At 50.2% G+C, this 22,222-nt stretch overlaps 1 protein-coding gene across 3 annotated transcripts in view; it reads right to left on the bottom strand.

Annotated features, from left to right (window-relative positions):
• The window catches only part of LOC123767856 (uncharacterized), a 96,094-nt gene that overhangs the window by 72,249 nt on the left and 1,623 nt on the right, over positions 1–22,222 (bottom strand). For all 3 annotated transcript variants that reach the window (XM_069310342.1, XM_069310343.1, XM_069310341.1), the window contains exon 2: positions 11,209–11,359. In XM_069310342.1, coding sequence (XP_069166443.1) covers positions 11,209–11,336 — 128 coding nt within the window. In that variant the 5' untranslated portion in view covers positions 11,337–11,359. The remainder of the gene's footprint in view (positions 1–11,208; positions 11,360–22,222) is intronic.

Here is a 22,222-nt window from a genome sequence, read left to right as displayed (position 1 = left end):
AGTGGAGGGGTCCAGTAGTGAGTGGAGGGGTCCAGTAGTGAGTGGAGGGGTCCAGTAGTGAGTGGAGGGGTCCAGTAGTGAGTTAGAGGGGTCCAGTAGTGAGTGGAGGGGTCCAGTAGTGTGTGGAGGGGTCCAGTAGTGAGTGGAGGGGTCCAGTAGTGAGTGGAGGGGTCCAGTAGTGAGGTAGAGGGGTCCAGTAGTGAGGTAGAGGGGTCCAGTAGTGACTGGAGGGGTCCAGTAGTGAGTGGAGGGGTCCAGTAGTGAGTGGAGGGGTCCAGTAGTGAGTGGAGGGGTCCAGTAGTGAGTGGAGGGGTCCAGTAGTGAGGTAGAGGGGTCCAGTAGTGAGTGGAGGGGTCCAGTAGTGAGGTAGAGGGGTCCAGTAGTGTGTGGAGGGGTCCAGTAGTGAGTGGAGGGGTCCAGTAGTGAGGTAGAGGGGTACAGTAGTGTGTGGAGGGGTCCAGTAGTGAGTGGAGGGGTCCAGTAGTGAGTGGAGGGGTCCAGTAGTGAGGTAGAGGGGTCCAGTAGTGAGTGGAGGGGTCCAGTAGTGACTGGAGGGGTCCAGTAGTGAGTGGAGGGGTCCAGTAGTGAGTGGAGGGGTCCAGTAGTGAGTGGAGGGGTCCAGTAGTGAGTGGAGGGGTCCAGTAGTGAGGTAGAGGGGTCCAGTAGTGAGTGGAGAGGTCCAGTAGTGAGGTAGAGGGGTCCAGTAGTGTGTGGAGGGGTCCAGTAGTGAGTGGAGGGGTCCAGTAGTGAGGTAGAGGGGTCCAGTAGTGTGTGGAGGGGTCCAGTAGTGAGTGGAGGGGTCCAGTAGTGAGTGGAGGGGTCCAGTAGTGAGTGGAGGGGTCCAGTAGTGAGGTAGAGGGGTCCAGTAGTGAGTGGAGGGGTCCAGTAGTGACTGGAGGGGTCCAGTAGTGAGTGGAGGGGTCCAGTACAGCAGTGGGGGGGTATTGGTTGCTCCCTTAAGGTATGTGATCGATCTTCAAGATGTAATCAAACGCTGTTTGGAATACTTGAAGAATCCGGATATTACCACATGCTTACACGAACACCTGCCTGGAGCCCTCACCATCACCAACACCTGCCTGGGACCCTCACCATCACCAACACCTGCCTGGGACCCTCACCATCACCAACACCTGCCTGGGACCCTCACCATCACCAACACCTGCCTGTGACCCTCACCATCACCAACACCTGCCTGGGACCCTCACCATCACCAACACCTGCCTGGGACCCTCACCATCACCAACACCTGCCTGGGACCCTCACCATCACCAACACCTGCCTGGAGCCCTCACCATCACCAACACCTGCCTGGGACCCTCACCATCACCAACACCTGCCTGGAGCCCTCACCATCACCAACACCTGCCTGGGACCCTCACCATCACCAACACCTGCCTGGGACCCTCACCATCACCAACACCTGCCTGGGACCCTCACCATCACCAACACCTGCCTGTGACCCTCACCATCACCAACACCTGCCTGGGACCCTCACCTCACCAACTCCTGCCTGGGACCCTCACCATCACCAACACCTGCCTGGGACCCTCACCATCACCAACACCTGTCTGGGACCCTCACCATCACCAACACCTGCCTGTGACCCTCACCATCACCAACACCTGCCTGGGACCCTCACCTCACCAACTCCTGCCTGGGACCCTCACCATCACCAACACCTGCCTGGGACCCTCACCATCACCAACACCTGCCTGGGACCCTCACCATCACCAACACCTGCCTGGGACCCTCACCATCACCAACACCTGCCTGGGACCCTCACCATCACCAACACCTGCCTGGAGCCCTCACCATCACCAACACCTGCCTGGGACCCTCACCATCACCAACACCTGCCTGGAGCCCTCACCATCACCAACACCTGCCTGGGACCCTCACCATCACCAACACCTGCCTGGGACCCTCACTATCACGAACACCTGCCTGGGACCCTCACCATCACCAACACCTGCCTGTGACCCTCACCATCACCAACACCTGCCTGGGACCCTCACCTCACCAACTCCTGCCTGGGACCCTCACCATCACCAACACCTGCCTGGGACCCTCACCATCACCAACACCTGCCTGGGACCCTCACCATCACCAACACCTGCCTGGGACCCTCACCATCACCAACACCTGCCTGGGACCCTCACCATCACCAACACCTGCCTGGGACCCTCACCATCACCAACACCTGCCTGGGACCCTCACCATCACCAACACCTGCCTGGGACCCTCACCATCACCAACACCTGCCTGTGATGTGGGAACCGACCTGTGAGATTTATATTTATTTAATTTATATGAATTTATATTTACGTTAATTTGTATACTTCGATAGCAATTTGTATAATGATAAGTGGACTGTATTTCTGCAATAATCTCATAATCTCACAAATCGATCCTCTACACATTAGGGGGGTTTATATTAATTGAATATATATGCAGCCAATCAAACTACAGTAATAGACTACATACATTGAAGAGGTTCCTTATCTTATAGTACAGCAGGTTAGTCCACCAGGTATAACTAGGGTGTAGACACCAAATTATCCTCTTTGAGGTAGCTTCCATCACCCAGTAACTGATGCACAAAGCATATGCTTCCTCGTCTTGACCTGTCAAAAGGGCGCTAGCTGTAAAGCCAGATTCTATATATGACAAGTATTTCAGAGAAAACTGTACATGGAACATGAAGACCTGGCTTAATTACCTTTAGTTTGAGGCTTCCACGTGCTCTAACCGGATCACTCTATATAATGACATTAATGGCCATAAATGAAAGATACTGGGTTTCGGAAAGAACACTTAACTTGATTTGTTGACAGCGTGTTGATAATGGTACACCTTTGGTTTCCATAACACTACGTCCAAGTAAAATTAACAGGAGCCGTATTTGCTCCTGTGAGCCTCTGGTCTAGTATCAACAATGGCTGCCCCTTCCTCACTCTGACGCCTGGCCTACATTGTCCACATGTCAGAAAGTGATAGAAGGGTCACATTTACTCTACTTTAATATTGATAATTAAGTTAATTTATATGAGATGTTTTATGATGGTAAAGTCCAAAGACTAATGTATTTAAGAATAATTCCCACCATAATAGGTGGTGAATATAATAGTATGTGGTGATGATATCCTGTTTTCTTTAGACGGTAATTCCACTACAAGTTACGTTTTCTATGGGTAACTTGTTTATACAACACAGCTATTATCTGTATGATTATTAAATGGTGTCGGATTTTCCGACATGTGACCCTCACCATCACCAACACCTGCCTGGGACCCTCACCATCACCAACACCTGCCTGGGACCCTCACCATCACCAACACCTGCCTGGGACCCTCACCATCACCCACACCTGCCTGGGACCCTCACCATCACCAACAGCTGCCTGGGACCGTCACCATCACCAACAGCTGCCTGGGACCCTCACCATCACCAACGTCACCATCACCAACAGCTGCCTGGGACCCTCACCATCACCAACGTCACCATCACCAACAGCTGCCTGGGACCGTCACCATCACCAACAGCTGCCTGGGACCATCACCATCACCAACGTCACCATCCCCAACAGCTGCCTGGGACCATCACCATCCCCAACAGCTGCCTGGGACCGTCACCATCCCCAACAGCTGCCTGGAACCATCACCAACGTCACCATCACCAACAGCTGCCTGGGACCCTCACCATCACCAACAGCTGCCTGGGACCGTCACCATCACCAACAGCTGCCTGGGACCGTCACCATCACCAACAGCTGCCTGGGACCCTCACCATCACCAACAGCTGCCTGGGACCGTCACCATCACCAACAGCTGCCTGGGACCGTCACCATCACCAACAGCTGCCTGGGACCGTCACCATCACCAACAGCTGCCTGGGACCGTCACCATCACCAACAGCTGCCTGGGACCGTCACCATCACCAACAGCTGCCTGGGACCCTCACCATCACCAACAGCTGCCTGGGACCCTCACCATCACCAACAGCTGCCTGGGACCGTCACCATCACCAACAGCTGCCTGGGACCCTCACCATCACCAACAGCTGCCTGGGACCGTCACCATCACCAACAGCTGCCTGGGACCGTCACCATCACCAACAGCTGCCTGGGACCCTCACCATCACCAACAGCTGCCTGGGACCCTCACCATCACCAACAGCTGCCTGGGACCCTCACCATCACCAACGTCACCATTACCAACAGCTGCCTGGGACCATCACCATCACCAACGTCACCATCACCAACAGCTGCCTGGGACCCTCACCATCACCAACAGCTGCCTGGGACCCTCACTATCACCAACGTCACCATCACCAACAGCTGCCTGGGACCATCACCATCACCGTCACCATCACAATCGTCAATAAGGACTCAGTATGCAGCCCGTCCTCTTGAGCGTTCACAACGTCACTAAAATAACGGACTAAATTGCCCGAACCTAACCAACCCCGCTACCCACATATAGAAAACAGGACATTTTTTTGTGAGCCGACATGGTGATTTTAGGAGACCAGATTTTGGCCGTAGGAGATTTATACGTCAAAATACGACGTATTGTTATAGAGGAGTCTAGTATGACTCGCTGGTATGACTTGCTAGTATGACTCGCTGGAATGACTATCTAGTATGACTCGCTGGTATGACTTGCTAGTATGACTCGCTAGTATGACTTGCTAGTATGACTCACTGGTATGACTTGCTAGTATGACTCATAGGTATAACTTGCTAGTATGACTCACTGGTATGACTTGCTAGTATGACTCACTGGTATGACTTGCTAGTGTGACTCACTGGTATAACTTGCTAGTATGACTCGCTTGTATGACTTGCTGGTATGTCTCACTAGTATAACTCACTAGTATGACTCGCTGGTATGACTCGCTGGTATGACTCGCTGGTATGACTCGCTAGTATGACTCGCTGGTATGACTCTCTAGTATGACTCGCAAGTATGACTCACTAGTATGACTCGGAAGTATGACTCACTAGTATGACTCGCTAGTATAACTCGTTAGTATGACTCGCAAATATGACTCGCAAATATGACTCGCAAGTATGACTCACTAGTATGACTCGCTGGTATGGCTCACTAGTATGACTCGCTAGTATAACTCGCTAGTATGACTCGCAAGTATGACTCATTGGTATGACTCTGGTAAAACTCGCTAGTATGACTTTCTTGTATGACTCGCTGGTATGACTCGCTAGTATGACTCGCTGGAATGACTCACTAGTATGACTCGCTAGTATGGCTCACTAGTATGAGTCATGCTATTGACTCGCTAGTATGACTCACTAATATGTCTCACAAGTATGAGTCACTAGCATGACTCACTAGTATGACTCGCTGGTATGACTCACTGGTATAACTCGCTAGTATGACTCACTAGTATGACTCGCTAGTATGACTCGCTAGTATGACTCACTAGTATGACTCACTGGTATAACTCGCTAGTATGACTCACTAGTATAACTCACTAGTATGACTCGCTAGTATGACTCGCTAGTGTAACTCACTAGTATGACTCACTAGTATGACTCGCTGGTATGACTCGCTGCTATAACATGCTAGTATGACTCGCTAGTATGACTCGCAAGTATGACTCGCTAGTATGACTCACTAGTATGACTCGCTGGTATAACTCGCTAGTATGATTCACTACTATGACTCACTAGTGACTCACTACTATGACTCACTAGTATGACTCACTAGTGACTCACTAGTATGACTCACTACTATGACTCACTAGTATGACTCACTAGTGACTCACTAGTATGACTCACTAGTGACTCACTAGTATGACTCACTAGTGACTCACTAGTATGACTCACTAGTGACTCACTAGTGACTCACTAGTAAGACTCACTACTATGACTCACTAGTGACTCACTAGTATGACTCACTAGTGACTCACTAGTATGACTCACTAGTATGACTCACTAGTGACTCACTACTATGACTCACTAGTGACTCACTACTATGACTCACTAGTTACTCACTACTATGACTCACTAGTGACTCACTACTATGACTCACTAGTGACTCACTACTATGACTCACTAGTGACTCACTACTATGACTCACTAGTGACTCACTAGTATGACTCACTAGTGACTCACTACTATGACTCACTAGTGACTCACTACTATGACTCACTAGTATGACTCACTAGTGGCTCACTAGTATGACTCAATACTGTGACTCACTACTATGACTCACTAGTGACTCACTTCTATGACTCACTAGTATGACTCACTAGTGACTCACTACTATGACTCACTAGTATGACTCACTAGTGACTCACTACTATGACTCACTACTATGACTCACTAGTATGACTCACTAGTGACTCAATAGTATGACTCACTACTATGACTCACTAGTATGACTCACTAGTGACTCAATAGTATGACTCACTACTATGACTCACTAGTACGACTCACTAGTGACCCAATAGTATGACTCACTACTATGACTCACTAGTATGACTCACTAGTGACTCAATATTATGACTCACTACTATGACTCACTAGCATGACTCACTAGTGACTCAATAGTATGACTCACTACTATGACTCACTGGGTCACAAGACTAGACTCACAGGAACTCTACTTTTTTCTCGACCGAGAAATTCGGTCGTTAGAACTGTTGCCACGCTGCCTCACCCCTCAGGTGTGGTCGCCAGTGTTGCCACGCTGCCTCACCCCTCAGGTGTGGTCGCCAGTGTTGCCACGCTGCCTCACCCCTCAGGTGTGGTCGCCAGTGTTGCCACGCTGCCTCACCCCTCAGGTGTGGTCGCCAGTGTTGCCACACCGCCTCACCCCTCAGGTGTGGTCGCCAGTGTTGCCACGCTGCCTCACCCCTCAGGTGTGGTCGCCAGTGTTGCCACACTGCCTCACCCCTCAGGTGTGGTCGCCAGTGTTGCCACGCTGCCTCACCCCTCAGGTGTGGTCGCCAGTGTTGCCACGCTGCCTCACCCCTCAGGTGTGGTCGCCAGTGTTGCCACGCTGCCTCGCCCCTCAGGTGTGGTCGCCAGTGTTGCCATCCATGACCCAGACAGATATCTCCCGGCCCTGTATGGCAGGATCTTGCCATTTCCTCTCCCCCGTGATAAGGCTCGGTACTACCCGGAAGTCACGTGTGGAAGAACCTAGGTACGTACTGGCCGTGCACCATCTAGGTACGAACTGGCCGTGCACCATCTAGGGACGTACTGGCCGTGCACCATCTAGGTACGTGCTGGCCGTGCACCATCTAGGGACGTACTGGCCGTGCACCATTTAGGTACGTACTGGCCGTGCACCTTCTAGGTACGTACTGGCCGTGCACCATCTAGGGACGTACTGGCCGTGCACCATCTAGGGACGTACTGGCCGTGTACCACCTAGGTACGTGCTGGCCGTGCACCACCTAGGTACGTGCTCCCCGTGCACCACCTAGGTACGTGCTGCCCGTGCACCACCTAGGTACGTGCTGGCCGTGCACCACCTAGGTACGTGCTGGCCGTGCACCACCTAGGTACGTGCTGCCCGTGCACCACCTAGGTACGTGCTGGCCGTGCACCATCTAGGGACGTACTGGCCGTGCACCATCTAGGGACGTACTGGCCGTGTACCACCTAGGTACGTGCTGGCCGTGCACCACCTAGGTACGTGCTGGCCGTGCACCACCTAGGTACGTGCTGCCCGTGCACCACCTAGGTACGTGCTGGCCGTGCACCACCTAGGTACGTGCTGGCCGTGCACCACCTAGGTACGTGCTGGCCGTGCACCACCTAGGTACGTGCTGCCCGTGCACCACCTAGGTACGTGCTGGCCGTGCACCACCTAGGTACGTGCTGGCCGTGCACCACCTAGGTACGTGCTGGCCGTGCACCACCTAGGTACGTGCTGGTCGTGCACCACCTAGGGACGTACTGGCCGTGCACCACCTAGGGACGTGCTGGCCGTGCACCACCTAGGAACGTACTGGCCGTGCACCATCTAGGGACGTGCTGGTCGTGCACCATCTAGGGACGTACTGGCCGTGCACCACCTAGGTACGTGCTGGTCGTGCACCACCTAGGAACGTACTGGCCGTGCACCACCTAGGGACGTGCTGGCCGTGCACCATCTAGGGACGTGCTGGCCGTGCACCATCTAGGGACGTGCTGCCCGTGCACCATCTAGGGACGTACTGGCCGTGCACCACCTAGGTACGTGCTGGCCGTGCACCATCTAGGGACGTGCTGGCCGTGCACCATCTAGGGACGTGCTGGCCGTGCACCACCTAGGTACGTGCTGGTCGTGCACCATCTAGGGACGTGCTGGCCGTGCACCATCTAGGGACGTGCTGGCCGTGCACCACCTAGGTACGTGCTGGCCGTGCACCATCTAGGGACGTGCTGGCCGTGCACCACCTAGGTACGTGCTGGTCGTGCACCATCTAGGGACGTGCTGGCCGTGCACCATCTAGGGACGTACTGGCCGTGCACCATCTTGGTACGTACCCGCCGTGCTCCATCTAATTACGTACCCGCCGTGCACCATCTTGGTACGTACCCGCCGTGCTCCATCTAATTACGTACCCGCCGTGCACCATCTTGGTACGTACCCACCGTGCACCATCTTGGTACGTACCCGCCGTGCACCATCTTGGTACGTACCCGCCGTGCACCATCTTGGTACGTACCCGCCGTGCACCATCTTGGTACGTACCCGTCGTGCGCCATCTTGGTACATACCCGCCGTGCACCATCTTGGTACGTACCCGCCGTGCTCCATCTTGGTACGTACCCGCCGTGCTCCATCTAATTACGTACCCGCCTTGCACCATCTTGGTACGTACCCGCCGTGCTCCATCTAATTACGTACCCGCCGTGCACCATCTTGGTACGTACCCGCCGTGCACCATCTTGGTACGTACCCGCCGTGCACCATCTTGGTACGTACCCGCCGTGCACCATCTTGGTACGTACCCGCCGTGCACCATCTTGGTACGTACCCGCCGTGCACCATCTTGGTACGTACCCGTCGTGCACCATCTTGGTACGTACCCGCCGTGTACCATCTTGGTACGTACCCGCCGTGCACCATCTTGGTACGTACCCGCCGTGTACCATCTTGGTACGTGCCCCTCGTGCACCATCTTGGTACGTACCCGCCGTGCACCATCTTGGTACGTACCCGCCGTGCACCACCTAGGTACGTACCCGCCGTGCACCATCTTGGTACGTACCCGCCGTGCTCCATCTTGGTACGTACCCGCCGTGCACCACCTAGGTACGTACCCGCCGTGCACCATCTTGGTACGTGCCCCTCGTGCACCATCTTGGTACGTACTCGTACGCAAGAAATAAACTGTAAGATTATGCTCCAAGTGGCCTAAGAATTTACTTCACTATTTTACTTAAATATATATTTTTTAATATATTTGATGAAGCAGTCAACTGATGAAGCAGTCAACTGATGAAGCAGTCAACTGATGAAGCAGTCAGCTGATGAATCAGTCAGCTGATGAAGCAGTCAGCTGATGAATCAGTCAGCTGATGAATCAGTCAGCTGATGAAGCAGTCAGCTGATGAAGCAGTCAGCTGATGAATCAGTCAGCTGATGAAGCAGTCAGCTGATGAAATAGTCAGCTGATGAATCAGTCAGCTGATGAAGCAGTCAGCTGATGAAATAGTCAGCTGATGAAGCAGTCAACTGATGAAGCAGTCAGCTGATGAATCAGTCAGCTGATGAAGCAGTCAGCTGATGAAGCAGTCAGCTGATGAAGCAGTCAGCTGATGAAGCAGTCAGCTGATGAATCAGTCAGCTGATGAAGCAGTCAGCTAATGAAGCAGTCAGCTGATGAAGCAGTCAGCTGATGAATCAGTCAGCTGATGAAACAGTCAGCTGATGAAGCAGTCAGCAGATGAAACAGTCAGCTGATGAATCAGTCAGCTGATGAAGCAGTCAACTGATGAAGCAGTCAGCTGATGAAGCAGTCAGCTGATGAAGCAGTCAGCAGATGAAACAGTCAGCTGATGAAGCAGTCAACTGATGAAGCAGTCAACTGATGAAGCAGTCAGCTGATGAAACAGTCAACTGATGAAGCAGTCAACTGATGAAGCAGTCAACTGATGAAGCAGTCAGCTGATGAAACAGTCAGCTGATGAAGCAGTCAGCTGATGAAGCAGTCAGCTGATGAAGCAGTCAGCTGACGAAGCAGTCAGCTGATGAAACAGTCAGCAGATGAAGCAGTCAGCTGACGAAGCAGTCAGCTGATGAAACAGTCAGCAGATGAAGCAGTCAGCTGATGAAGCAGTCAGCTGATGAAGCAGTCAGCTGATGAAACAGTCAGCTGATGAAGCAGTCAGCTGATGAAACAGTCAGCAGATGAAGCAGTCAGCTGATGAAGCAGTCAGCTGATGAAACAGTCAGCAGATGAAGCAGTCAGCTGATGAAGCAGTCAGCTGATGAAGCAGTCAACTGATGAAGCAGTCAGCTGATGAAGCAGTCAGCTGATGAAGCAGTCAGCTGATGAAGCAGTCAGCTGATGAAGCAGTCAGCTGATGAAACAGTCAGCAGATGAAGCAGTCAGCTGATGAAGCAGTCAGCTGATGAAGCAGTCAGCTGATGAAACAGTCAGCTGTTGAAGCAGTCAACTGATGAACTCAGAGCTTGCAGAGAACCCACCACAGTGCAACAGTCATGTGCAACACTGCATTAACAGGAGACAACTCTTGTTGCATAAGAGCGCCTGAGAAACACCCCCACGGCTCTTGAAGATAAGAGACAGTACTAATTACGTATACAATAATTATTGCAAGGATTATTAGTCACATATTGCTGTCTTCGGGCTGGGGAGTGGTTGGGGAACACGTTGGAATAGTGGGTGTTGCAAGCCGGCTCTACTCACTTGTGTCAGTCTTGACCACCGGGCCTCACTCACCTGGGCACCACCTTGCCTCACTCACCTGGACACCACCTGGCGTCACCTGGGCAGGACCCGGGTGGACTCACCTGGGCAGGACCTGGGTGGACTCACCTGGGCAGGACCCTGGTGGACTCACCTGGGCAGGACCCGGGTGGACTCACCTGGGCAGGACCTGGGTGGACTCACCTGGGCAGGACCTGGGTGGACTCACCTGGGCAGGACCTGGGCTGGACTCACCTGGGCAGGACCTGGGCTGGACTCACCTGGGCAGGACCTGGGTGGACTCACCTAAGCAGTACTCGGTCGTGGACGTCAGTGAGGGTGTTGAGAGAGAAGAGATGGTAGACGCCGCCGCCGGCCACCAGGAGCACCACGCACACCAACACTCGCCGTCCGTGGAACCTCACCGTCATCATCACCACCCGCCACACACCGCGCCCTGGGGCATACACATACTTGGGTACATGGATGGATAGATGGATAGGTAAATGGATAAATAGATGGACAGATGATAGACAGACTAGGACAATGGCAGGTACACTCCGCTAGTATAATATAAGAGAGAATTTCTCTCTGTCCAAACTTGGAGGCCAAACGTGAGGTTGTTGTTGTTGTTGTTGTTGTTGTTGTTGTTGTTGTTGTTAACACTGGTCGCTGGTCGTAACTGTACTCACCTAGTTGTGCTTGCGGGGGTTGAGCTCTTTGGTCCCGCCTCTCAACCGTCAGTCAACAGGTGTACGGATTCCTGAGCCTACTGGGCTCTCATCATATCTACATTTGAAACTGTGTATGGAGTCAGCCTCCACCACATCACTGCCTAATGCATTCCATTTACTAACTACTCTGACCGACAACATGTTATCATACATACAGATTCGAGAACAGCCATTGAAACCTTGCAATGAGAACACACATACGTGATAACATCCATCTGATCACAAATGTCATATCATTAATGCAAACACTCAAACGACAAGGCCGTCGGCTACTTATCAACTGGGTGCCAAGTCATGTGGGAATAATAGGAAATGACATTGCAGACGAAGCTGCAAAACTTGCAACTAAGAGAAGAAATGTAGACTACATACCACAGAGTCTATCACAGATTAAGAAAGTAATTAGAAACAGAGCAATGCAAAAGATGTACAGTGGCCACAACACAGCAGTTGCAACATCAGGATCTGCGGGTTGCTACAAGAATTCAACCAACTACGAACCACTTATGTTGATGAAAGGGAACAGTAGAACAACAGAAGTACACTTACATAGCATCAGGCTTGGATACCCATGTGCATGGGAAATAGGCTTACAGGTTCCGGAAGATGAGAGGAAATGTCAGCACTGTGGAGAAATGCCCGACAGACCACTGGAACATTATCTAACACAGTGCACAGTTACAACCACAACAGACCACTGGAACATTATATAACACAGTGCACAATTACAACCACAACAGACCACTGGAACATTATATAACACAGTGCACAGTTACAACCACAACAGACCACTGGAACATTATCTAACAGTGCACAGTTACAAACCCATTAAGATTTCAACTTAGAGTCAACAGAGCAGAAGTAGTTGTTAAACACATGGGGCAAAATCTTACTGAAGCGACCATACGAATCATAAATACTCATACTCAGCCCAAGTAAAACAGAAACAAGCAACACTTAGTGGGCCAGCCAGAGGCTTAGGGCCCGTGCAGTGGGCCAGCCAGAGGCTTAGGGCCCGTGCAGTGGGCCAGCCAGAGGCTTAGGGCCCGTGCAGTGGGCCAGCGAGAGACTTGGGGCCTGCGCAGTGGGCCAGCCAGTGGCTTAGGGCCCACATAGTGGGCCAGCCAGTGGCTTAGGGCCCGTGCAAGAATATCCCTGAAAAAAAACAAAACAAATAAAAAAACTACTCTGACACTGAAAAAGTTCTTTCTAATGTCCCCATGGCTCATTTGGGTACTCAATTTCCACCTGTGTCACCCCCCTCCCCATCCAGCCTGTTGGCGCCGTGAGGGGGGGGGCTTGGTGGTCGGCTGCCGGAGTGTGATGCTCCATGGGACAGTCCTCTGTCTTTTTGTGGCCTTATGCTCCTGCTGCAGTCTTCTCCAATTATGCAGGATCGCTTTTCCTTTTCCTTATGTTTCGTTTTTCTCCCCCTCTTCTCCCATCTACTTGTCCTTTCCTGCCGACCTTTTGCTTGTTTTGGTTATTCTTTTGGACTTCTTCTATTTTGACGCCCGGGTGTTTGGGGACTACTCTTGCACCCGTAGGACTGTAGTGCCCGACGTCGAGACCGAGGGGAACCTTTTATTGTCAATCCTCCTTTCGTCACTGAACCCGATCTCGATGGACAGACGGTTCTTAAGGTGGCGTTCGCGGGGCGTATACTCACGACGCACCCCTAGGGGGCCCCGACATGATCGGCGATAGCTTCCTGTTGGGTGTCCTGCCTCTAATTGTGGCTCTATGGTGGGTATGGGGGCACATTCGTGAATGAATGTTTTTCCTCTCGTTTCATGTCGAATTCTGTTGTTTGTTCTTATCCCTTCTCAGGCTCGTGGGGTGGGCGACCAAGCCCCCAAGTTGGACCGTGTTGGAAGACCAGACTCTGTAGTCCTCGCCGCATTGGGCCCCAACCTTGCTCCTCCTCTGACCCTCCTGACTACCCGCCAAACACACACCGAAACTACGACGTTGGTACAACGTTCAAACAAGTTTTAACACTTCCTAACCAGTTATAACAACCAATATACCAAGTTGTAACAACGTTCTAATACGTCATAAACACGTTAAGCCAAGATGTAACAACTTTATTACAAGTTGTAACAAGCGGAAAGTAGAGACAGTTTCGGTTTGTGTTTCCAGGGTACTCCCCTCGGCTCCGCTCCCTCCTCTGTGGTTGGGTCGAGCCCCAAGCCTCCAGTGGTGACCACCTCGTCCCCTGGCACGGCTCAGTCTCTAGTTGTGACTACTGCGCCTTTTAGCCCCTCTCTCTCTGGAGGTTCTCAACGCCGTCCTCGCCATGGCTGCACTTGCTCGATTCCTTCCCGTACTGATGTGTTTCAAGGCTTGCTTAGTCCTGCTTCGTGGGCCAAATACTTTGATCTCCTCCCTCTTGATTCTGCGCCAGTTTACCCATGCCCCCTAACCCTGACTTTGCTGACCCTGACCCTGATCCTGCGCTTCTTTAACGTGCTGTGTTCCCTTTTCGCCTTTGTTTCTTCGTTGTTCTCTGATGCTGTCCATTCTCTTCTTATCGATGTCTATTCTTCAATGGAACATTCGTGGTTATTACGCCAATTTTCTCGAACTCCAACTTCTGCTTTCACGATTTTCGCCCCTTTGTGTCTGTCTCCAGGAGCCGATGCTTGATGCTCGTCCTGGTCACTTTCGTGGCTATTCCTTTCTCTCCCCCCCCCCAGCTGTTGCTGGAGCTCCTAACTCTTCTGCTCTCTTGATTCGCTCTGATGTTCCCTTTGTCCCCTTACTTTTTCCCTCACCTCTCCATTTGTTCTGCTGCTCGTATCTTTGTGAGGAAATGGTACATGGTTTGTTCCATTTATCTCCCCCCCCCCCCGAGTGTCCCGCTTTCTCTTCCTGATCTTAAACACCTATGGACTCCTTGCCGGAGCCTGGTGCTCCTGCTAGGTGATTTCAAATTGTCGACATACCCTTTGGGGTGATGTTCTGATAAACACCCGAGATCGCCTTCTCGAACCGTTCATCCTCTCTTTTTCCCTGTCTCTTCTGAATTCTGGTGAGCCCACTCATTTTGACTCTCGGACTCGCTCCCTTTCCTGTCTTGATCTTTCTCTTTGCTCGTCTTCCCTTTACTTAGATTTCGAGTGGCGGGTTCTTGAATACCTCCAGGGCAGTGACCATTTTCCCATCTTTGTTTCCTTTTTCTCTTTTCACCCTCCCCTCTCCTTCCCTAAGTGGCAGTTTGCCGAGGCTGACTGGCCCCTCTTTACCCTCCGTGCTACTATCTCCAACCTCTCCATTCTGCCTCTCCCTCGCGCCTCCTCCTTTTTTATGATATCGTCTTCGACGCTACCCTCTGCTCTATTCCTCGCTCTTCCTCTCGCGGAATGCAGAAGTGCATTCCCTGGTGGAATGTGGACTGTGCTCGGGCTGTCCACCGTAAGCGTGCAGCCTGGAAGAGACATTGTCGCCAGCAGACGACTGAATCTTTTCTTTTGTTTCGGAAGGCAAGTGCAGTGGCCCGTAGGACCATCCGTACAGCTAAACGTGCGTGTTGGATGTCTTATGTCTCCACCATCACGTCCGAAACTCCTCTACCGCTGATTTGGAAGTGTATTTGTAAGATAGTGGATAAGTTCGTTCCTGATGTCTCACCAGTCCTTCACCTTGGTGAAGGACCGGTGAGACATCTTGTGGCGGACCCATTGTAGGTCGCGACCGAATTGGGTTCCCACGTTTCGTCTGTTAGCTCTGGTTCTCATCTCCCCCATTTCTTCCTTCTTCATAAGCCTCTTCTTGAATCTCGTCCTTTGGATTTCTGTACCCATCCATCCCAACCTTCCCTATAATGATCCCTTCTCTCTCTCTGAGCTCCAGTCTGCCCTGGCCCTCTGTGGATCTATGGCGGCAGGCTCCGATGGCATTCATTATGAGATGCTTCGACATCTCCCTCCGTGCTCTTCTCAGTATTTACCGAGTCTGTTTAATCGGGTCTGGGAGTCGTCGTCAGTCCCTGAGGACTGGCTCGATGCTGTTGTCCTCCCTGTTCGGAAACCAGGGTCTCTCGGGTCATCCCCCAAGGACTTCCGCCCTATTGCCCTCACGAGTTGTGTCTGCAAGCTCTTTGAACGTATGGTTAATGTTTGTCTGATGTGGTTCTTAGAGCACTATCACCTCCTTTCCCCTTCTCAATTTGGTTTTCTCAAATGCCGCAGTACAACGGATGTCCTGGTGAACTTGGAGGTCTATATTCGTACTGCTTTTGCTGCGAAGACCTCCGTTGTTGCCGTCCTTTTTGACCTGGAAAAGGCTTACGACACTACCTGGCGGTTATCTTGAGGTAATCTTGAGATGATTTTGGGGCTTTTTAGTGTCCCCGCGGCCCGGTCCTCGACCAGGCCTCCACCCCCAGGAAGCAGCCCGTGACAGCTGACTAACACCCAGGTACCTATTTTACTGCTAGGTAACAGGGGCATAGGGTGAAAGAAACTCTGCCCATTGTTTCTCGCCGGCGCCCGGGATCGAACCCGGGACCACAGGATCACAAGTCCAGTGTGCTGTCCGCTCGGCCGACCGGCTCCCCTATCACATTCTGTCCCAACTTCATTCTTTTCGCTTTCGTGGGAATCTCCCTCTCTTCCTTCAAAGTGTCCTCTCTCGTCGTTCCTTTGGAGTAAGGCTTGGTACCACTCTCTGCCCCTTTTCGCCAATATCCTCCTGCAACCGTAACCGGCGCTGGGAAACGGCTCTAGCGCGGTTGCATCTTGACCATACTCGCTTAACTCACGGTCACTTAATGGAGCACTGCCCAGCTCCTTATTATCCAAATTGCATTGTCCCTCTTACCGTTGTGCATATCCTTGTTGAATGTCCTAACTTCCAAGACGAGCATGTGTCTTGCTTTCCGACCACCCCTCGCGGTCACTTGTCCCTCAATAGGTTCTTGGTGAATCGGATACTTTTGATATCGTTCGCCTTATGCGTTTCTGTTCTCGTATTGGCATCCTTGGTGATATTTAGCACCCTCTGATTATTCCGCACATTTGATGGTGCTACATAGCCTTCCCGGTTTGGTGCCTTCTTTAGATAATTGCTTCCACCTGTGTCCCCTTGTAGCATGTGTAGCGTGTGCCCCAAGTTAGCGTTCTGAGCACTACTCTTTTTCTTGTTGCTCTCAATGATCTTCTTTCCTCCCTTCCTTCTGGCGTCTTCTCCGCTCTCTATGTAGACGATCTTACCCTTTGCTGTTGGGGTGATGATTCTCCTCTCCTTCAATGGTGACTTCAACTTGCGATTGATGCCATGTCGTCTTGGGCCACTGATCATGGTTTCAAGTTCTCTGCGTCTAAGACTTGTGCCATGACTTTTACTTGGAAGCGTGTCATTCTTCGTCCCTCTTTGTCACTTTATGGACATCCCCTTGTGTACAAGGATTCTGCTAAGCTTCTAGGGTTAATCTTTGACACTCGTTTGTCTTGGTCAGCCCATATCTCTTACTTCCGTGCTGAATGCTCTAAGGCCCTTTCCCTCCTTAAGGTTTTGGCCCATACGTTGGCCTTATGCGTTTCTGTTCTCGTATTGGCATCCTTGGTGATATTTAGCGCCCTCTGATTATCCCGCACATATTTGATGGAGCTACATAGCCTTCCCGGTTTGGTGCCTTCTTTTGATCCTTACTTACTTCCACCTATGTCCCCTGGTTCGCGTACCACCCATGTTAAACAATTTGTCCTTATCTACCCTGTCAATTTCTCTGAGAATTTTGTAGGTAGTGATCATGTCTCTCCTTACTCTTCTGTCTTCCAGTGTCGTGAGGTGCATTTCACGCAGCCTTTCCTTATAACTCATGCCTCTTAGTTCTGCGACTAGCCTAGTGGCATACCTCTGAAATTTTTTCAGCTTTATCTTGTGCTTGACAAGGTACGGGCTCCATGCTGGGGCCGCATAACCCAAGATTGGTCTTACATATGTGGTTTAGGAGGTTCTGAATGATTCCTTACACAGGTTCCTGAAGACTGTTCTGATGTTAGCCAGCCTCGCGTATGCCGCAGATGTTATTCTTTTTATGTTGGCTTCAGGAGACAGATTTGGTGTGATATCAACTCCTAGATCTTTCTCTCTGTCTGCTTCATGAAGTACTTCATCCCCATTCTGTATCCTGTGTCTGGCCTCCTGTTTCTACCGCCTATTTTCATTACCTTACATTTACTCAGGTTGAACTTTAGTAGCCATTTGTTGGACAATTCATTCAGTCTGTCTAGGTCATCTTGTAGCCTCATGCTATCTTCCTCTGTTTTAATCCTCCTCATAATTTTTGCATCATCAACATTCTATGCTGATGATGCAATCGTTCCATGCAAAAATGCATGGAACGATTCTATACCCTCTGGGAGATCAGATGTGTGTGTGTGTGTGTGTGTGTATGTGTGTGTGTGTGTGTGTGTGTGTGTGTGTGTGTGTGTGTGTGTGTGTGTGTGTGTGTGTGTGTGTGTGTGTATTCACCTAGTTGTATTCACCTAGTTGTGCTTGCGGGGGTTGAGCTCTGCTCTTTTGGCCCGCCTCTCAACTGTCAATCAGTCAACTGTAACTAACTACTAACTAACTTTTGTCACACACACACACACACACACACAGGAAGCAGCCCGTAACAGCTGTCTAACTCCCAGGTACCTATTTACTGCTAGGTAACAGGGACATAAGGGTGAAAGAAACTCTGCCCATTTGTCTCTGCCGGCGCCAGAAATCGAACCCGGGGCTCAGGACTACGAATCCCCACGCTATCCACTCGGCTACTAGACCCCTATGCGTCCGTGTGTGTGTGTGTGTGTGTGTGTGTGTGTGTGTGTGTGTGTGTGTGTGTGTGTGTGTGTGTGTGTGTGTGTGTGTGTACTCACCTATTTGTGCCTGCAGGATCGAACATTGACTCTTGGATCCCGCCTTTCTAGCCATCGGTTGTTTACAGCAATGTCTCCTGTCCTATTTCCCTATCATACCTAGTTTTAAAATTATGAATAGTATTTGCTTACACAACCTGTTCCCCAAGTGCATTCCATTTTCCCACTACTCTCACGCTAAAAGAAAACTTCCTATCATCTCTGTGACTCATCTGAGTTTCCAGCTTCCACCCATGTCCCCTCGTTCTGTTACTATTACGTGTGAACATTTCGTCTATGTCCACTTTGTCAATCCCCATAAGTATTTTGTATGCTGCTGTCATATATCCCTGTTCCCTCCTTTTTTTCTAACGTCGTCAGGTTCAGTCCCTTCAGTCGCTTTTCATATCCCATCCCTTGCAACTCTGGGACGAGCCTCGTCGCAAACTTCTGAACCTTCTCCAGTTTCCTTATGTGTTTCTTCAGGTGGGGACTCCATGATGGGGCGGCATACTCTAAGACTGGCCTCACGTAGGCAGTGTAAATCGCCCTAAAGGCCTCCTCACTTAGGTTTCTGAATGAAGTTCTAAATTTTGACAGTATAGAATACGCTGCTGTCGTTATCCTTGTTATTATGCGCCTCAGGAGTTAGATTAGGTGTTACGTCCACGCCCAGGTCTCTTTCTCGAATCGTCACAGGTAGGCAGTTCCCCTTCATTGTGTACTGTCCCTTTGGTCTCCTATCACCCAGTCACCTATCTCACACTCCCTAGAGTGTGGGTGTGCGTGCGTACGTATGCGTGCATGCGTTATACATCTGTACACCCAACGGTCAATCTAATGTAATATATGTGATGTATTTTGTGTGTGATATATCAATGGCTTATGACCGCGTGTAGTGGTAACGCAAATGTTGGTAGGAGAAGCACGTGGAGATGACAGCGGAACGTCGATAATAGCGGGACAACAAAAGAGATAGAGGAGAGGGACAGGGAGAAGATTGAAACAGAAAGGGAGATAGTGAAGAGAGGAAGATGGAGGAGTGAAGATAGACTTGGGGATAAGGATAGAGAAAGAGGACAAAGAGATATAAGGAGAAGAATGGAGATACAAGGGAAGGAGAAATAAGGGGGAAGGAGGATAAAGAAGGAAAGGTAAAGGAGAATAATGATAGAGTGGGATAAATAGAGGAGGAGGAGGAGGAGGATAATTAAGAGGAAAGAGGATACAGAAAGGGAAGGCAAGCATTGTAAATGTTGATATAGAAGAGGACAAATAAATAGAACAGTAGGGTGAAGAGTGGATGACGATTGCGAGAGTGAAAAGGAATAGGAGATAGGAGAATAAATGGGAAAGAAAAGAGGAAAAATTAGAGAAGGAGAAGGAAAGAAATAAGTATAGAGAGGAGGAATATATGAAGAGGAAATAGGAGGTCGAACTACACGCGACTGATAACTATTATTAAAAAACTGGTCATTAATCTTATCATATCTTGTCATCGTTGGCACTACACGATAACCCATCCCCCGTCTCTCTCCCTCTCTCTCACTCTCTCTCTCTCTCTCTCTCTCTCTCTCTCTCTCTCTCTCTCTCTCTCTCTCTCTCTCTCTCTCTCTCTCTCTCTCTCTCTCTCTCTCTCTCTCACCCAAGAACATAACCATGTGCCGGAAACACTATACGAGTTAGTGGCTTTGAAAGAATATGCAATTTAATCACCAAATTGCGAACTTTGACAACCTATTGTATCTTCTTACACGTAAATAAATATATAAATGATCATCTTAAGCATTAATCATGAATTAATCTATCCCGATCTCCGCTCCGGTAACCATCCAATAGGCTTCAAATCTGATTAGAAAGTTTAAACTTTAAACAAATTGCTATCTTAAATCCCGATGAGCTTAAAACATGGCAAACATCACAGAGAAATACACCGAACAATTCGGAAATAATGGTTATAGAGTTGTTTCTAATCTACAAATTTAAATGCTGCTCTCATCACTAATAGTTAAGAAATGTCCAAATATTCCGTGTAAAATAAGGCGAGAAGAGGTGTAGACACATGAGTGGAGTGGTGATATGTTGTGTGGGTGTTGTGTGGGTGTTGTGTGGGTGTTGTGTGGGTGTTGTGTGTGTGTTGTGTGGGTGTTGTGTGTGTGTTGTGTGGGTGTTGTGTGTGTGTTGTGTGGGTGTTGTGTGTGTGTTGTGTGGGTGTTGTGTGGGTGTTGTGTGTGTGTTGTGTGGGTGTTGTGTGGGTGTTGTGTGGGTGTTGTGTGTGTGTTGTGTGGGTGTTGTGTGGGTGTTGTGTGGGTGTTGTGTGTGTGTTGTGTGGGTGTTGTGTGTGTGTTGTGTGGGTGTTGTGTGGGTGTTGTGTGTGTGTTGTGTGGGTGTTGTGTGGGTGTTGTGTGGGTGTTGTGTGGGTGTTGTGTGGGTGTTGTGTGGGTGTTGTGTGGGTGTTGTGTGGGTGTTGTGTGGGTGTTGTGTGGGTGTTGTGTGGGTGTTGTGTGGGTGTTGTGTGGGTGTTGTGTGGGTGTTGTGTGGGTGTTGTGTGGGTGTTGTGTGGGTGTTGTGTGGGTGTTGTGTGGGTGTTGTGTGGGTGTTGTGTGGGTGTTGTGTGGGTGTTGTGTGGGTGTTGTGTGGCTGTTGTGTGGGTGTTGTGTGGGTGTTGTGTGGGTGTTGTGTGGGTGTTGTGTGTGTGTTGTGTGGGTGTTGTGTGGGTGTTGTGTGTGTGTTGTGTGGGTGTTGTGTGGGTGTTGTGTGGGTGTTGTGTGGGTGTTGTGTGTGTGTTGTGTGTGTGTTGTGTGGGTGTTGTGTGGGTGTTGTGTGGGTGTTGTGTGTGTGTTGTGTGGGTGTTGTGTGGGTGTTGTGTGGGTGTTGTGTGGGTGTTGTGTGGGTGTTGTGTGGGTGTTGTGTGGGTGTTGTGTGGGTGTTGTGCACGGTTATCACCACCGGGGTTGGACGGATAATCTAGTTAAGATTCTAGAGAAAGTGGACTTGAAATTGACCATTAAAAACAAAGGGGAAGATAGACCATATCAACACTTTCGGCAGCCTCCTCCATGGGAAGAATCGAGTTTAAAGATAATCATTGAAGGATTACCAGTTAAAAAATCAGCATGTGACTCACAGAGGCTCAATACAGTCATATAACGACAAAGGGAAACCATCTCAAGACCTACAACGACTCACATCTTCACAGACGGATCAGTTGATCAAGAAAGAGACTCTGCTGAGGCAGCAGTTTACACTACCAACCATGAAGCTTACTGGAGCATGAATAGTGGCTGCTCAACATTGCAGACAGAATTGTATTCCCCGAAGCAATCCATAAACTATACAATTGACAATTGAGAATTATTTACATGATGTCATTATTCATACCGACTCTGAATCTTCGCTCCAGGCACTGTTATCCAGTCAACACAGAGATAATATACAACTCACAGAAATCCAACATATAGGAAAAGAAGCCCACAATCTAGGGCTGTCAATCACGCTAAATTGGATACCAAGTCACATTGGCATAGATGGTAATGAAAAGGCAGACTCACTAGCAAAAACTGCCACTGCTCTACCTGTTGTACAGGTTCAAATAACTCCAAGTTTTTCACAGATTAAGGAGCAAATCAAGAAGAAAATATTCTCAACTATCAAAAGTCGCCACAGAGCCAAAGTAGCGGAAGGAAGATCCACTGCGATATGGTACGAACAAGCCACTGGGTACTTCTCTTTCCT

The sequence above is a fragment of the Procambarus clarkii genome, chromosome 67, assembly GCF_040958095.1.
Source record: "Procambarus clarkii isolate CNS0578487 chromosome 67, FALCON_Pclarkii_2.0, whole genome shotgun sequence".
Lineage (NCBI taxonomy): Eukaryota > Metazoa > Arthropoda > Malacostraca > Decapoda > Cambaridae > Procambarus > Procambarus clarkii.
Note: the sequence above shows the minus strand (reverse complement) of the source record. Positions and strands in the feature narration are given on the sequence as shown.